The sequence below is a fragment of the Geotrypetes seraphini genome, chromosome 10, assembly GCF_902459505.1.
Source record: "Geotrypetes seraphini chromosome 10, aGeoSer1.1, whole genome shotgun sequence".
NCBI lineage: Eukaryota > Metazoa > Chordata > Amphibia > Gymnophiona > Dermophiidae > Geotrypetes > Geotrypetes seraphini.
The window spans coordinates 101,611,053-101,630,026 of NC_047093.1; the positions used below are offsets into that span (position 1 = coordinate 101,611,053).

Here is an 18,974-nt window from a genome sequence, read left to right on the forward strand (position 1 = left end):
CAACCTCCTTCAAAATCTCTCACAGGGTGTCAGCCTGTGTACTCACTGTGACTAGACAGAATCAGTGCTGCAGCTGCTTTTAGCTCTCTCACAGAAGCTGGAATAGAAAATTCACTGCTACAATGCTGGGAATAGTTCAGGAAAGCTGATCTTTGGGCTGCCAGTCACACTCTCATGTCTGACTACACCTCCACCCTGTGGACCAACGGATGCACACCTCCGAGCTTCCTAAGGACGCCTAACAGCCTGTGTTTGACCCCTGATTAACAGTAGATGAGACCACATCAGGGACATGTTAAGCTCATGTGAAGAGCTTGCTCTCTGAGGCTGCGGGGATGGTATTCTGATATTGGGACTCAAGGTGGCGTCAAGCCCAGGGAGATCAACAACGGTGCCACTCCCCACCGGTGTCTCCAGCGGGCAAATTCCCAACAACACAGGTTCCCGCTGCAGGTGCCGCAAAAGTTCGGCTATGGAGCCGATTGGAGGTGCTGCTGAGCGTCGGGAGGCACTACTGACACTCCTACCCCTCCGTTTCAGCATGATTGTAGGAAATTCTCTCTAAGAGAAAAGAAGATTGGCAGCGTCTTCTCAGCAGCAGTCTGTCATGGCCATCTTGAATCTCTCACTATATGGACACTGATAGAACTGCAGTAAACATTGCTGTGGAGGTTTTTTTGAGCCCATGAAGCATTAACTGAGGCTTTTTTCTCTACATATTTATATGCTGTGTTTAGCTTAGTGAAAAATACTGCATTTCTCTCTCACCCTATATTGTACTACATAGTGGTCAGCGGAGTGATCATTACTGTGTCAAGCATAATTTTTGCTTTTTCTTTTATTTCAATTACCCCAACATTGACTGGTTAAATGTTACTTCGGGGAGTGCTAGGGAGGTAAAATTCCTATATGTCATAAATGACTGCTTCTTGGAGCAACTGGTTCGGGAACCGACAAGAGGGAGTGCTATTTTAGATTTGGTCCTTAGTGGAATGCTAGACATAGTACGGGAGTTAACTGTGTTGAGTCAGCTGGGAAACAGTGATTATAATGTGATCGAATTTGAGCTGATACCGGGAGTAACGTCGCAAAAAAAAATCTACTGTAGGGGTGTTTAATTTTCGAAAGGGCGACTATGATAAAATGAGGAAAATGGTTAAAAGAAGCTAAAAGGATCAGTTGCAAAGGTTAGGACTGTAAACCAGGAGTGGATGTTATTTAAAAATACCGTCATGGAAGCCCAGACCAGATGTATTTCACATATCAGCAAAGGTGGAAAGAAGAAGAAACGAGAGCCAGCGTGGTTGAAAGGTGAAGTGAAAGAGGCAATTAAAACCAAAAAACATCCTTTAAAGAATGGAACAAGGATCTGAATGAAGAAATAAGAAGAAACACAAGCACTGGCAACTTAGATGGAAAGCATTGATAAAGACAGCTACATAAGAACATAAGAAACGCCTTCACCGGATCAGACCGAGGTCCATCTAGTCCGGTGCTCCGCACACGCGGCGGCCCATTTAGGTACTCCTTTTTGGAGACCCGACTTTACCGTATCCCTCAATATGATATGCAAGAAGGTGTGCGTCCAACTTGCATTTGAATCCCAGTACAGTAGTCTCCGCCACAACCTCCTCCGGGAGTGCATTCCAAGCACCCACCACCCGCTGTGTGAAACAGAACTTCCTGACATTTGTCCTGAACCTGCTGCCACTCAGTTTCAGGCTATGACCTCTTGTCCGTGTCACATCCGAAAATGTTAGCAATGCTGCTTCTTGGTCTATTTTATCAAATCCTTTTAATATTTTAAAAGTCTCTATCAAATCCCCTCTCAGTCTTCTCTTCTCGAGGGTAAACAGTCCCAGTTTCCACAGTCGTTCTTTGTAGCTTAAATGCTCCATTCCTTTGACAAGTTTCGTGGCTCGCCTCTGCACTTTCTCCAACAGAGTTATATCTCTCTTGAGGTATGGAGACCAGTGTTGGACACAATATTCTAAGTGCGGTCTAACCATTGTTCTATAAAGTGGCATTATGACTTCTTCCGATCTACTCGTGATCCCCTTCTTAATTATGCCTAGCATCCTGTTTGCTTTTTTCGCCGCTGCCGCACATTGTGCCGATGGCTTTAGGGTACTATCAATCAGTACCCCTAAATCCCTTTCTTGTTCGCATTTTGCTAATGCCACCCCCAACATCTTATACTCGTGTTTTGTGTTTTTCTTTCCTAGATGCATCACCTTGCATTTGTTTATGTTAAAGTTCATCTGCCACTTTGTTGCCCATGTTTCCAGCTGGATCAGATCTTTCTGGAGGTCCTCGCAGTCCCTTTGAGAGGCAACCGCCCGACATAGTTTTGTGTCATCTGCAAACTTTATTATATTGCATGTTGTTTCCTCTTCTAGGTCGTTTATAAAAATATTGAACAAGATAGGCCCAAGAACCGAGCCCTGGGGCACGCCGCTAGTCACTTCCTCCCAGTCCGAGAATTTCCCATTTATGCTAACCCTCTGCCTTCTGTTTTCTAGCCATTTGCCGATCCATCTGTGCACTTCTCCTCCTATCCCATGGCTTAGTAGTTTCTTCATAAGCCTTGCATGTGGGACCTTGTCAAACGCTTTCTGGAAGTCCAAGTAAATTATATCCACTGGATCTCCACTGTCCATTTGTTTGTTCACTTTCTCAAAGAATTGTAGTAAATTTGTCAAACATGACTTCCCTTTTCTGAAGCCGTGTTGGCTAGCCCTTATTAAATTGTGATCCTCCAAGTGTTGAACAATGTTATCTTTTATCAGTGTTTCAATTATCTTCCCTGGAACCGATGTGAGGCTCACAGGTCAGTAGTTTCCTGGATCTCCTCTTGATCCTTTTTTGAAAATTGGGATGACATTTGCTATCCTCCAGTCTTCTGGTATTTGCCCAGTTCTAATAGACATGTTAGCTACGGATTGTAATAATTCGCCAATTTCCACCTTAAGTTCCTTTAATACTCTTGGGTGAATTCCATCCAGTCCGGGGGATTTATCGCTTTTTAGTTTGTCAATCTGAAAGTACGGTATATCATGTCCAACGTCACATTTACTGTTGTGAGGCTTTCCTCTATGCCCCCGGTGAATATCTTTCCTGTGGTTGGCACTGATGAAATGTCCTCATTTGTGAAGACTGAGCTAAGAAAGAATATGAAGAGAAACTTGCAAAAGAGGCAAAAACTCGTAGCAATTTTTTTAGGAACATCAGAAGCAGAAAACCTGTGAGGGAATCTGTGGGACCGTTGGATGACCAAGAAGCGAAGGGGTGCTCAAGGAGGATAAGGCCATAGCGGAAAGACTGAATGAATTCTTTGCTTCGGTCTTTATGGAAGATGTAAGAGATCTACCTGGACCGGAAATGGTTTTCAAGGGTGATGATATGGAGGAACTGAAAGAAATCTTGGTGAAGATGGACTGAGCCAAAATCGACAAGTTAAAAGGTGATAAATCGCCAGAACCGGGTGGTATACATCCCAAGATATTAAAAGAACTCAAACATGAAATTGCTGACCTGCTGTTAGTAATCTGTAACCTGTCGCTAAAATCCTCTGTAGTACCTGAAGCTTGGATTCTTCACATAAAAAAAGCTTAATTTCTGCCAATGTTAAGTACATAAGATTTTTCAGTGATGGCTTTGCTGCACAATACAAAAATTTTCAAAACTTTGTTAATCCCTGCTGTCACTATTCTGACTTTGGTATTAATGCTGAGTGGAATTTCTTTGGCACAAGCCATGTTAAGTCACCTTGCGATGGAATTGGTGGAACTGCTAAAAGGTGAGCAGCACGTGCAAGCTTACAAGGCCAAAAGAAAACCAAATTCTTGCACCAAGTGACCTGTTTAAGTTTTGTAACCAAAATTTGACAAAAAAATCAAGTTTTTGTTCCCCCCCCCAAAAAAAAATTGAGTCTGCTAGACTCAAACAAGAAAGAAGATTTGGGACTGTCTCTACAATTGCTGGAACTCGTGAAAATAATCAGTTTATCCCTGATGGAAAAAAATAAGATGATACATGTGAGTCGAGTATCAACTGATTTTTCATCATTCATTGCAACTATTGGTCCACCGGATGTGTGTGTGTGGGGGGAACCTCCCACACATACTTTATTTAGAACTGTTAGCGCTCCCGTTGGGAGGGGTGTTGGGGGAACCCCCCATTATAGAGGAAACAGCCTTTTTCCCTCTTTTTTAGGGAAAAATTAGTTTCCTCTGTAATGGGGGTGTTTCCCCCACTCCCCCAAAGGGAATGCCAACAGTTCTAAGTAAAGTGTGTGTGTGTGTGGGGGGGGGGTTTCCCCCCACACACACACCCTCGGAGAGCTTTAAAATAGTGTGATAGCGTGTGATTGTCTGCTCGGCATTGTCCATGAGTGATTTTGACTTGTCACTGCTTAACACAATTCCTTTACTACTAACCAACATTCTTAGTGCCTGGCAATTTTTAGCCCTGTGCCACAATTAAGTTTTAAAACAAACAATAAACAGTAAATTATATGTGGTGTAAAGTTATTTCATAGTTCAACTTGAATATTTGACAAACCCTCCAATGACAAATACAATTAATACTTTTAAATAGTTAGTTACGCTGCTGAGACTGTCTGAATTTAATTGCAAATTTCTTCCCTATATTAAAAAAAACAAACAAAAAAACCTCCTGAAAATTTGACATCTGGTAGAGAAAAAGTTGCTCTATCCAATGCTTTTTGAACCAAAGTGATTGCTGTGTCAAAACTGAAATACAAGACATCAAAATGGGTAAAATTTGTTATTAATATTTTTACTGCTCTGTTTGACTTGCAATATCTTTACAAATAAACGAAAGCAAGCCTTGAAATTTTCATAGATAGATAACAATCAGTAGTTGAGCAGGTGTAGCAAGTGAGAAGAAACCATTTAAATTTGTTACAAATCTATGGCACACCAAAGATGAAGCCAAAAATTAGCGAGTTGTATTTTTGGCCAAAAGTCTGCAAAATAAACACAAAACGCTTTTTAGAAGTGATCCTCATTCCTGGTGTTTTATCCTCTCCCCCGCTTCCCTTTAATTAATTTGTTTTTAATGATGTAATTATTTCCCCTCAAGCTCACGTTCGTATCTGTAATTTGTCTATTTAATGTTCACATTTCACCCCCCTACAAAAATTTATTTTAACCTTTCATTTTTAGCATTGTAAACCAGCCAGGTGCACGTCAATGGTCGGTAATTAAACTTGAAACTTTGGCATTGAGGCATTCGAAGAGCACTTAGCCTAAACTTTTGAAACTCTAAAAGCTTATTAAGTACAAAAAGTTGTACATGTAGATTAAATTTTAGCAATACTCTGTGTACAGGAGGTCTTTGAAGTTGCCAATTTGTTTTGTACGACAAGCACAAAAATTTTAGGGCCTCTAATTAGGCACATCTTACCACATGAATTTCTTGTTTAGAGGTTGAAACTTTGCAAGGCTTAGTTTCTCAAGCCAGAGCATCTGTGTGCCAAGTTTTATTGAAATTGGAGATGTTAAGGTGGGGATCATTCTAAAAATTTGTACAGTTTGTGTGGATTGACCCAGAACTGAGTTTTTTAAAATTAGGCACCTAACTTTCAATTAAGTCCAATTAAAGCCGATGAGGCGTTGAGTGTCAATATTGGCACTGATTAAGCCTATTTGATCAATTAAGTTAGGTGCCAATATTGGTGCCTAACTTTAGGTGAACTTTATAGAATCAGGGCCTTTTTTAAAAAAATTTCCATAATTTCCTCTCCCACCTACTTAGCCCATGTACTGGAGCCAAGAACGAGAGCTACTTCCTGAACCATACAACCCTAGTACTGTCACTTATGTCCTCTATCAGGCACTGTAGTCACAACCTCCCAGTGCCTGGATGATCCATGTGGCAGTGCCCTAGCCTAGGAACCCATCCAGGTCTTCTGTATGGCAGTGTGCAAATATTAACACTGAAAAATAAGAAGACCTCATTACACAGAATGTATGTCAAACTCACCTGAATATGGTCAGTCCAGTTCTCTTGAGTCATACTTTTCTAAACAAACACAAATAAAAAACAATGACTATAAATTCTGAAAGTTAATCCACACAACATTTTCATAAGACTCCCGAGCATAATTAACAGATCTAAAGGATGTGGTCTTACCAGAGCTATATATTTGAGTGTGGAATAATTTCCATAATTCAATTTGCATCCTAAAGGCACCTGCTCTTCCTCTTAATGTTAACTAAACTAATGTTATTTACTTGTAGCAGGTGTTCTCTGAGGATAGCAGGTATATATTCTCACATGTGGGTGACATCATCTACAAAAACCAGTATGGATAGTCAAAAGTGGCTGTCACTTTAAATTTTAATGACAACCCACACCATGCGCATGTCAGGGCCTTCCTGCCTGATGTCAGCTTACAGGATTGGAGGATTAGTTTTATACTTTCGATAATTTTCTTTCTGTTAATCCCTGTAGGATTCCATATGCTAGGTGTTCAATCCCAATCCGCATTCTGGGAATTGCAGAAATCCAAACACTTTTCTGAGCACATGTTCCACCCCCTTAGCCTGAGAGCTAGAAAACATATGTAGTTAAGTCCCAAAGCAAAGTAACATACCTGAACAAATCCACGACAAGGTGGTAAGGGGGAAAATCCCCAGCAACATGAACAAGTCTTGAACTGGCCTGCTTTACATAATATGAACAAATAATAAACAGGCACAAAATTCAACTCAGAAAACATTGAGGAACAATGTAGAACTAACCTGCTGTGTGTAACGAGCACCCCAAGAAAAAGCCTTCAGTAATGCGCATACTCACAGAAAACTCCCCACAGGATCTGCCTGGCTAGAAAATCTTCAAACCTGTAAGGAGAATAACCAAGACAGAAAGAAGCAGGCTATTCCAAACAAAAGGTCGGATGGAATCCTACAGGGACTAACAGAAAGAAGATTATCGAAGGTATAAACCTAATCTTCCATTCTGTTATGTCCCTTCCAGATTCCATATGCTAGGTGACATACCAAAGCAATGGTAGCAAATAGCCAGGGACAGAAGAGCCAGCCCTCAACACCAAGGTCCCAAAAGCAGCATCAGAATGAGTTGCCATGTCTACCCAGTAAAACTGGGTAAAGTATGACGAGAGGACCAAGTAGCCACCCTGCAAATTTCATCAGGATGAATCGTGCAAGACTCCATCCATGACGCAGCCACACTTCTAGTCGAGTGGGCTATAAACAAAATCAGTAACTGCTTGTTGTGGGCGATGTAAATCATGGAAATGGCCATCGGGGACTCCATGTTGAGGGGCACCGAGGGACCAATATGCAGACCAGATAGGCAATCGAGGGAGGTCTGCTGTCTGCCTGGAGCCAGAATAAGAGATGTGACAGCCTGTCTTGATAGGCTACTCAGGCCCAAGGACCACTTCCCAATGCTGCTCATCCACGTCGGAATGAATGACACTGCCAAGAACACTCTGGAGGGCATAGCTAGAGACTTCGGAGCTCTGGGGGAGAGGCTGAAGCAGACAGGAGCACAGGTAGTATTCTCTTCAATTCTTCCTGTTAGGGGCAAGGGAAGAGACAGGGACGGACGTATTCTGAAGACAAATGAGTGGCTACAACGATGGTGCTGGGAAATGAACTTCGGGTTCCTGAATCACGGAGAGGCACTACAGGGACTCCAGGGATCAGACGGACTCCACCTGACCAACAGAGGTAAGAACGTCTTCGGACACCGAGTAGCCCGCCTGCTTCGAAGGGCTTTAAACTAGGTAAGTTGGGGGAGGGTACCCATTTATATACCGGAGCAGTAAGTAACAATCCTGATGAGGTAAACCAAAACTCCACTTCTAAGTCAGAGGTAAGCACCCTTGCTGAAAAAGATTCGCTAGGAGAAACTCTAACTCAGATGGGTAACTCTCTAAAGGAGTTTAGTAGACACAAAGAGTGGAGAGCTATGTATGTAAATGCACACAGCCTGGGGAATAAATTTCTAGAACTAGAAACAGAAATAGTAAATGCAGACCTAGACGTGGTAGCAATATCCGAAACATGGTTCACAGACTCTCATGGGTGGGATATAACTATACCAGGATACAACCTGCTTCGCCAAGATAGAGAGGGTAAGTTGGGAGGTGGGGTAGCACTTTACATCAAAGAGAACATCAAGACAACTAGGATCACAGATGTCAAGTACACTGGGGAATCCATCTGGGTAAACCTGGCCAGAGGCGGAGAGAAATGCCTATATCTTGGTGTGGTATACAGACCTCCAAGACAATCAGAGGACAAGGACACAGAATTAATTGAAGACATTGAGAATATCACCTTACGGGGGGACGTTGTCCTGCTAGGGGACTTCAACATGCCTGATGTAGACTGGAACACATTCTCAGCAACAACTTGTAGTAGCAGGAGGATATTAACATCCATGAAGGGAGTACAGCTCAAACAAATGGTGCTAGAGCCCACTAGGGCCCAGGCCATCCTGGACCTGGTACTTACGAACGGGGAAAGCGTCATGGAAGTCTCGGTGGGAGAAACGCTGGCAACCAGTGACCATAACATGGTATGGTTCAACCTTAGAAAGGGCTTCCCTAGATCACAAACAAAAACAAAGGTACTCAATTTCCGGGGCACTGACTTCGCAAGCATGGGTGATTTCGTCCATCAGACGCTACAGGCTCAAGAAATAACGGATGATGTGGAAGCTATGTGGTCAACACTGAAAAAGACACTACACGAAGCAACTAACCGCTACATAAAATTGGTAAACAAACAACAAAGAAAGAGGAAACCCAGTTGGTTCACTGATGAGGTCTCACACCTAGTCAAGGACAAGAAAAGAGCATTTCTTTCATACAAATGCACCGGGGAGAAAGAAGCTAACATTGAATACAAGACAAGGTCTGCAGCGGTCAAAAAAGCAGTCAGGGAGGCCAAACTTCGAGTGGAAGAAACTCTAGCAAAGAACATTAAGAAAGGGGACAAATCCTTCTTCAGGTATATTAGTGACAGGCAGAAGAACACAAACGGGATAGTACGCCTCAGAACAGCAGACGGGAATTATGTGGAAACAGATTCCGAAAAAGCCAAACTACTGAACGATTACTTCTGCTCAGTCTTTACCTGCGAGGCACCTGGACACGGGCCACAGCTGGAAGCAAAGCCAAGCAAGGAAGACCCATTTCAGAATTTTGGGTTCTCACCAGCTGATGTTTACAACGAACTGTCAAGACTCAAGGTGAGCAAAGCCATGGGACCAGACGAATTGCACCCACGAGTGCTCAGGGAGCTGTGCGATGTCCTGGCGGAACCGTTAACCATGCTCTTCAATCTCTCCCTAAGTATGGGAAGAGTCCCCCTGGACTGGAAGACAGCTAACGTCGTTCCTCTGCACAAAAAGGGTTGCAGAGCGGAGGCTGCGAATTACAGACCAGTGAGTCTCACATCAATAGTGTGTAAACTCATGGAAACATTACTTAAATGCAAATTAGATACAATTTTGGATGAGGGGAATCTAAGGGATCCTAGTCAACATGGATTCACTAAGGGTAGGTCATGCCAATCCAATCTTATCAGCTTCTTTGATTGGGTAACAGGAAAGCTAGACTCGGGAGAGTCTCTAGACATAGTGTACTTGGATTTCAGCAAGGCTTTCGACAGCGTCCCACACCGTAGACTATTAAACAAGATGAAATCGATGGGGTTAGGTGAGACACTAATTGCATGGGTCAATGATTGGCTAAGTGGAAGACGTCAGAGGGTGGTGGTCAACGGCACCCTCTCTGAGACATCGGAGGTGACCAGCGGAGTGCCACAGGGCTCGGTCCTGGGTCCATTCCTTTTTAACATATTCATAAGGGACTTGACCCAAGGGCTTCAGGGTAAAGTAACTCTATTCGCTGATGACGCCAAACTATGTAATATAGTAAGTGAAAGCAATCTGCAGGATAGTATGACGCAGGATCTGCTTACGTTGGAAAACTGGTCCTCGACATGGCAGCTGGGCTTCAACGCTAAGAAATGTAAGGTTATGCATCTCGGTAGCAGAAATCCATGCAAACCTTACACCTTAAATGGAGAAACACTAGCTAGGACTTCAGAAGAAAGGGACTTGGGAGTAATCATCAGTGCAGACATGAAGGCCGCCAAACAAGTAGAGAAGGCCTCATCCAAAGCAAGGCAACTTATGGGATGTATCAACAGAAGCTTCGTTAGCCGCAAATCTGAAGTCATAATGCCACTGTACAGAACCATGGTGAGACCTCATCTGGAGTACTGTGTACAATTCTGGAGGCCACATTACCGTAAAGACGTGCTTAGAGTTGAGTCGGTTCAGTGAATGGCCACTAGGATGATCTCGGGGCTCAAGGGTCTCTCGTACGAAGAAAGACTAAACAAATTGCAGCTCTACACTCTAGAGGAGCGCAGGGAGAGGGGGGACATGATTGAGACATTTAAATACATCATGGGACGTGTCGAAGTGGAAGAAGACATCTTCTTTCTCAAGGGACCCTCGGTCACAAGGGGGCATCCGTTCAAACTCAGAGGAGGGAAATTCAATAGTGACATAAGGAAGTATTTCTTCACAGAAAGGGTTGTAGATCACTGGAACAAGCTTCCAGAGCAGGTGATCAAGGCCACCAGCGTTATTGACTTTAAGAATAAATGGGATGCCCTAGTAGGATCCTTACGAGAGTCGAGTTAAGGAACTAGGTCATTAGTACTCAGACTTAATGGGGTGGGTCAGTAGAGTGGGCAGACTTGATGGGCTATAGCCCTTTTCTGCCGTCATGTTTCTATGTTTCTATGTTTCTATTCGAATCCATTGATCAAAAATTTGAGCGCCATCCAACCACGGTGAGGTGCAGCAGTCAGGACAAAAAGGTGATCAGACAGCCTGAAATCATTAGTCCTCTCCATATCGTGGAGCAAGACTCTCCGGACATCCAACTTGCATAAGATCCGATATTTGCACTCCGAACTAGCATAAGATCCGATATTTGCACTTTGAACTAGTTGGAGAAACGTGAGCAACCGAACCTCCTGGTTAACATGGAAGGCTGAAACCACCTTCAACAGAAAGGAAGGTATAATACAGAGAACACCACCGGCGTTCATACTACGGAAGAAAGGTTCCCAGCACAAAAGAGCCTTAAGCTTTGAAATACGCTGTGCTGAGACAATGGCGACCAGAAAGACAGACAGTCTTCATTGTTAGATCCAGAAGAAAAACATCCTTCAGTAGTTTGAATGGGGCCTCTCCAAGGCCCTGCAAAACAAAGGGAAAGGAAGACGCAAGAGAAGATACAAACAAAGCGCCTCCCTCATAAACCTGGTCACATCTGAATGAACAGTAAGCGAACTAGCTCCTCTGTGTGCTTGAAAAGAAAGGCCTGCAATCTGAACTTTAAGGGAGGCCACTGCCAGACCTCTGTCTAGGCCCTCCTGAAGAAAACCCAGGATCCAGAACCACCTGATCCTTAGCATACCACTATTGGAAAGCCTTCTAGGCTTTAGCATAAGAAGCCATAGTAGTGGGTTTCTTCGCACGCAAGAGAGTCGAGATTACCTCCGAATAACTGTACTTCATCAAGGCTGAGCACTCAAGAGTCATGCCGCAAGACCAAAGTGCCATGGGTTCTCCATGGGCAACAGACTCTGAATGATAAGGTATTGATGAAGAGGTAGCAAGAGCTTCAAGTCCTGCTGAAAACCGATGAGACCTTCATACCATGGGTGACAAGGCCAATCCAGAGCTACTAGAATTACCAGATCGGGATGTGTTACTTTCTGGCGGATGACCCAACCAACCAGAGGCCATGGAGAGAACACATACAGGAGATCATGAACTAGCCAGGACTGAACCAAGGTGTCCAGTCCTAGGCTTCTGTGCTGTGTTCGTTGACTGAAAAAGCGCCTGGCTTTTGAATTTTCTGCCGAAGCCATCAAGTCCATCTGGGGCTGACCCCAGCACTGCACAATCAGATGGAACGCCTTCTGCGAGAGGGACCATTCTCCTGGGTCCAGTATCTATTGGCTGAGAAAGTCTGCCTGAACATAGTCGACTTCGGCCACATGGGCCGCAGGGAGTGACAGAAGATGAGCTTCCACCCAGCAAAACAGCATGTGAGCCTCCTGGCCCATGGGAGCACTTCTTGTGCTTCTATGCCACTATCAGAGAAGATTCGCACTGGTTTTCTTTAAAGAAGGTGCTTGAGAGCAAGTGACGCCAGCTGAATTGCCCTGAGCTCCAGATGATTGATTAACCTATGTTCTGAGCACCCCAACCCGACAGGCTGGCATCTGTCATAAGAGTCATTTATTCTGATATCCAAAGAAGTCTGCCCTGGTGGAGATCCTCCCCTTCAAGCCACCAGCTCAAGCTGCTGTGAGCTGGCTCCTGTGACAAACCCATGGCCAGCTTTGTGCCTGAGATTGATAAAAGCAGAACACGGTCCCTGATCAGGAGAGCTAACCAAGTTAAAAGCAATGACATAGAAATGGCTGACAACCCCTCAGACAGTAAGGTAGAGCAGGATGGGTATGAGCCTATAGTTATTCAGCAGAAAGTGCCATACCAGTTTAAAGATCCCAGAAAGCCTACTAGGCCTTTTACTGAGAAGTGGAGACCTGGTCCTGTAGGGTATTCACACTATCGTCAGCCTAGGACAAACCAGCTTTATTTCCCTAGGGATTTTCAGCCCAACTCCACTCCTAGGAGAGAGGGGTGGAACTATGACACACTTAAAAGTAGAGCCCTGAATCACAGTAAGGGGAGAGACAGGAGAGGCACAAGCAACAAGGGAAGCAATGCATACGCCCCAGGAGGAGTGCAGCCAGAAAGGGGAGGGGAGGAGGCTCTCCCTTCCACCTCACAGCAGTGAAGATGTGGTAATGGCTGAGGACTCACCTAGTCTGGGTCCAGCTGAGGGCCTGTTGTGAGGTGAAGCTATGGATACATTTGAATGGCCTCAAGGAACATGCTGTATTCATAAAGGGATGGAGGTTAGTCACTAAGCCAAAGTAAAGAAAAGGGTCTGTGTTTGTTCACTGGAAGTACGGAGGTTTGAAGCTTGCTGACTCTCTGCAAGCAGAGACCAGCTGACCCTAATTAGGCAAGGCAAGAGAAAAGCTTCTCAGTTCAGGACTTATCTTTTGTTGTTTTGTTTGCTAAGAATCTGGGCAGTTAGACTTATTAAGTATCTGTGATAAGAACCTCTACAGCAAGTACACTGTGCCTAAAACACCCTGCTGTGCCACGCCACTGTTAAAGCTCAGCTGCTGCTGATAAGCTCCTTAAGCAAATGGAGCTTGGAGCGGAGAAGGGCTGAAAGCAGCAGCAGTAAAATCAAGTCAGCAACAGGAACCCCAGAGCTGAGGTTTGATTTTACTCTCTCATTTTGGATACTTTGTTGTTCATGTTTTATGTTTTCCTTATGGATTTATTTCATGGCATGAAGTTTTTGGTAAAAAGGGGTGATGTGCTCCCATTTTTTAATCAAAAAATGAGGCAAACTGCAATGTTCTGAATCAGTCTGTTTTTTTTAGTATTTTTTTGTAAGCCCCCAAATAGATAATATTACAATAATCCAAAATACTCAAAATGGATGTCTGCACTAGCAGACGGAAAGAAGATTCATCAAAAAAAATTTTAATGGTGCGGAGCTTCCATAAGACTGAGATACATTTCTTAAACAGTAGATCTACGTGTTTTCCAGAGTCAGATGTTTATCGAGTGGAAAAACACGTAGATCTACTGTTTAAGAAATATATCTCGGTCTTATGGAAGCTCCGCACCATTAAAAACTTTTTTGATGAACCTTCTTTCCATCTGCTGGTGCAGACATCCATCTTGAATATTTTGGATTATTGTAATATTATCTATTTGAGGGCTTACAAAAAAATACTCAAAAAACAGACTGATTCAGAACATTGTGGTTCGCCTCATTTTTGGATTAAAAAAATGGAAGCACATCACCCCTTTTTATCAAAAACTTAATTGGCTGCCAGTAGAGTCCAGAGTTTCGTTCAAGTTTTCTTGTATCTGTTACAAGGCAGTCTTTGGGATGCTACCAAATTATCTTGCTTCTCAGCTTCCTTTGAACAATTCCAGTAAGAGAACACGTAGAATAAATTTATTTAATTATCCTGTCTTAAAATCATGTCAATATAAGAAGTTTTTCGATAGAATTCTATCATTCCAGGCCGCTAGACTGAATACATAGCTTGGAAAACCTATATTAGAGGCTACTTCTTACTTTGATTTTAGAAAATCACTAAAGACACGTCTGTTCGACATGCTTACATTTTAATTGTGGCCACTGTTTTAACTTTCCATGCTTTTATCTGATGTTTTCTTTTATTGATTGTTATTATGTATTTTATATTCATTGATTGTATGTATATTTTCCCTTGTTGTGAACCGCTTTGAACTTTTGGTATAGCGGTATACAAAAAATAAATAATTATTATTAAAGACAATAAAAGAAGAAGTTCAAAATCTTGGCCAGAAGTTACAGATATGTGATGATAAAACTGTACAGTTGGAACATAGGGTTTCTGTTATGGAAGACAGTTTAAATAAGTTTCAAACTGACCATAAAACAGGCGATTGTCTGACTAAAGAATTGGAGGAACAACATTAGAATACTAGGGCTCCCAGAGGGGAGTATAGGGATCAGATGCTGAATCTTTTCTTGAAGATTTATTGCCAAAGTTGCTCTCCCTCAACCTGAAATATCCTCTGGAAATAGAAAGAGTACATCGAGTCTCCAACCTGAATCATCTCTCTTATAGCTTTCAGCTCAGATATAACTTGTTCCAACAATTCTGATGTATCCTTAGGTAATGGCACCTTTGAAGTGGGTCTTGCTTAGCCCTTTTAGCTGAGGCTCCTGCAGCAAATGCTGACTCCAATTTAGACTGTCTTCCTGATGCCATATCAGCTGCAGATTTCACAAACCAAATTATTCCCTTTTGGAGTGTGAATTTGACCTCTTATGCTGTCAAATTAGCTGAATTGTACTGATGAGGGAGGAGCAGTAAAATCACCCAGCCATCTTGTGTTGCAGCTAAGTTCCAGAATGCTTATATAAGTTCTAAGCAGTTTACATTTTTAAAAAGTGATACATAAAGAGGACATATAGGCAATACTGATGTTAATATTAACTTACAAGAGACACAAGGAAAAATGGAGAAAACTACAATTTTTAAAAGCAAAGAAACATTCAAGGCAAACACACTAAGGGAGTGAAATGAGAAAAACAACTTTCCAGGTAAGGTACTTGAGATGAGCCGTAGACATTGGTTCAAATGGAGGCCTCATCGATCTGGTAAGTACCACATTGAGGTCCCAGACTACTGGAGGTGGCTTGAGAGGTGGTTTAACATTGAAAAGCCCTTTCATGAACCTGGAGACAAAAGGATGAGCAGTGAGATGTTTACCCTCAACTGGTTGATGAAAAGCTGTGATAGAACTGACATGGACTCTGATAGAAGTAGACTTGAGTCCTGAATCAGACAAATTAAGAAGATAATCCAAGACTAATGAAACTGAGATGGATTTGGATCATAATGATGGAGAAGACACAAGGTAGAAAAATGAGTCCACTTCTGATGATAGCATTATCGAGTGGCAGGTTTCCTGGAGGCTTCCAGAATAAGTCGAACAGGCTGAAAAAGGTGAAGATCAGTTGGATTCAGCCCGAGAGATACCAAGCTGTCAGGTGTAACGACCTTCAGTCGTTCTGGGGTGTAGAAGTGTATATTGACTCTGTATAAGAAGAGATGGAAATATCGACAGAGGTATTGTATTGGCTCCCTGCACTGAGCTGAAGTAGAAGGGAGAACCTAGACTGCCCGGGCCACCAAGGAGCTATGAGAATCATGGTGGCGGCCTCCTGCTTGACTCAAGAGTCTTTAGAATGAGAGGTTTAGGTTTAAATGCGTAGAAAAACTTGCATGTCCAATCCAGCAGAAATGCATCCGTCTCCAGGCGGTGGTGAGTAAAGTCTGAAACAGAACTGGGGCAACTTGTTGTTGTGGGGAGATGCAAACAAGTCCACTTGAGGAGTGCCCCATTGAGCAAAGATGGGATGGAGAGCTGCAGAGTTGAGCATCCATTCGTGAGGCTGAAGAATTCTGCTGAGCTTGTCTGCTAAGTAATTCTGTTCCCCTTGAATGTAAACTGCTCTGAGGCAGATATTCCTAGCCAAATCTTTTGAGCTTCCCAGCAAAGAAGGAGAGATCCTGTGCCTATTTGCTTGTTTACATAGTACATCGCATCTTGATTGTCTATGCAAAGCAGGAGGATTTGATTGCTTATGGGATGTTGGAAAGCCTTCAGAGAGCATAATAAATCACTCTAAGTTCCAGAAGACTGATATGGAACTTCTGCTCTCTGGTGGACCAATGATTTTTAGTTTGCAGACCATCCAGATGTGCCCCCCAGGCATAAGTAGTCGCAACCATGGTCAAAACTTTTTGATGAGGAAGCATGTGAAACAGAAGACCTCTGGAGAGGTTGGATGAGATCATTCACCACTGAAGCGCCATTGCAGAGACGATGTCACAGAAATGTGCTGCAAGAGTGGATCAGTCACCTAAGACCACTGCGAGGCCAAAGTCCATTGAGGTGTTCTGAGATGCAGCCTCGCGAGAGGAATCACGTGACCCATGGAAGCCATGTGGCTCAGAAGAATCATCATTCGTCAGGCTGAAATGGAGTTGAGCTGTTCCATCTGATAAAAGGTTTGAAGTAAAGTATTCTGAGTAAAGTCGAGAAGAGCTCCAATTAAATGAAGCCTTTGAGACGGACGAAGCTGTGACTTGGGAAAGTTGATCTCGAAATCCAAGTTCTGAAGAAACAAGATGGGTCGATTGGTCACAAGAACTACCTCTTGACATGAAGAGTCTTTTATGAGCCAACAGTCCAGATAGGGGAAAACTTGAAGACCGTGAAAACCTCAAGGCCGCTGCCACCACAACCAGGCACTTGTTGAAGACTCTGGGTGAAGATGCCAGGCCGAACGGTAGGACTTTGTATTGGTGATGTGCCACTCAAAATCTGAGGAATTTTCTGGAAGCTGGGTGAATTGGAATATCAGTGTAGGCTTCCTTGAGATCCAGAAAGCATAGCTAATCGTTTCGAGCCAGGAGAGGATATAGAGTGGCTAGAGAGAGCATGCAAAACTTTTCTCTGACCAAAAACTTGTTGAGGGCTTGAGATCTAAAATCGGATGGAGAAAATAACTTGTAAAGGACGGCATCATTGATCACCTAGACGGACACAATCTGATGAGGACCAGCCAGCACGGCTTCAGCAAAGGAATATCTTGCTTGACGAACTTACTGCACTTTTAAGAGGGTGTAAACAGGCAGAAACACAAGGGTGACCCGGTCGACATTGTATATCTGGATTTTCAGAAGGCGTTCAACAAGGTCCCGCATGAACGACTACTTTGAAAAATTGAGAGCCATGGAATCAAGAATGAAATACTCACATGGATTAAAAACTTGTTGGCGGATAGGAAACAGAGAGTGGGGGTAAATGGACAATAATCGGACTGGAAAAGCGTCACAAGTGGAGTGCCGCAGGGTTCGGTTCTTTGAGCCGTGCTCTTCAACATATTTATAAATGACCTGGAAATTAGTACGACGAGTGAGGTGATTAAATTTGCAGACGATACAAAGTTATTCAGAGTAGTGAGGATGCAGGATTGTGAAGACCTGCAGTGTAACATAAACACGCTCGAGAAATGGGCCGTGACATGGCAAATGAAGTTTAACGTGGATATTTATAGGGTGATGCACGTCGGTAAGAAAAATCTTATACATGAATACAGGATGTCCGGTGCAGTACTTGGAGAGACTCCCGAGAAAAGAGACTTGGGAGTACTGGTCAACAATGAAGCCGTCTGCACAATGTGGTGGCGAAAAGGGCGAACAGAATGCTAGGAATGATAAAGAAAGGGATCATGAACAGATCGGAGAAGGTTATCATGCCGCTGTACCGGGCCATGGTACGCCCCCACCTGGAATACTGCGTCCAGCACTGGTCGCCATACATGAAGGACACGGTACTACTCGAGAGGGTCCAGAGAAGAGTGACTAAAATTGTTAAGGGCCTGGAGGAGTTGCCGTACACTGAGAGATTAGAGAAACTGGGCCTCTTCTCCCTTGAAAAGAGGAGTCAGAGGAGACATGATCGAAACATTCAAGATAATGAAGGGAATAGACTTAGATAAAGACAGGTTGTTCACCCTCTCCAAGGTAGAAAGAATGAGAGGTCACTCTCTAAAGTTAAAAGGGGATAAATTCCGTACAAACGTAAGGAAGTTCTTCTTCACCCAGAGAGTGGTAGAAAATTGGAACGCTCTTCCGGAGGCTGTTATAGGAGAAAACACCCTCCAGGGATTCAAAATAAAGTTAGACAAGTTCCTGCTGATCCAGAACATACGCAGGTAAGGCTAGACTCAGGGCACTGGTCTTTGAGCTAAGGGCTGCCACGTAAGCAGACAGCTGGGCATGATGGACCACTGGTCTAACCAGCAGCGGCAATTCTTATGTTCTTATGTACAGTGCTGTGTACGTTTAGCAGTGCTATAGAAATGATAGCAGTAGTTGAAAAATTAGCCATGCTCTCTAGAAGAGAATCAAAAAGACTTCTGCTGCTTGGATTGTGGTTGAAACGGAGGCTTTTGTTGTCTCTTATCTAGATCATCTTTGAGTAAATGAACAAGATGATGAGGATGGTTAATTATACAGGTGAATAGTAAGACGAGCATCTAGAGGTATTAGAGCATTTTTGTGATGATTGAGATTGTGAAGTTTGTACCTTAGACAAGGATCTCATACAGCTATTGTGCTTTTTAAAAATCTTTTCTGCAGTCTCCTCAATGTGATCACCAAAAGAACTTCCCCTGTACACAAGGCATTGGCAATGTGATCTTGGATACTGAT

General features: G+C 43.3%; 1 protein-coding gene across 2 annotated transcripts in view; it reads right to left on the bottom strand.

The window, feature by feature from the left end:
- EXD3 (exonuclease 3'-5' domain containing 3) overlaps nt 1-18,974 on the bottom strand; it is a 411,655-nt gene that overhangs the window by 153,386 nt on the left and 239,295 nt on the right. For both annotated transcript variants that reach the window (XR_004540939.1, XM_033961769.1), the window contains exon 11: nt 6,010-6,048. Coding sequence is in view for 1 of the 2 variants with exons in the window: in XM_033961769.1 (XP_033817660.1) it covers nt 6,010-6,048 (39 nt within the window). In the remaining variant the exon portion in view is untranslated. The remainder of the gene's footprint in view (nt 1-6,009; nt 6,049-18,974) is intronic.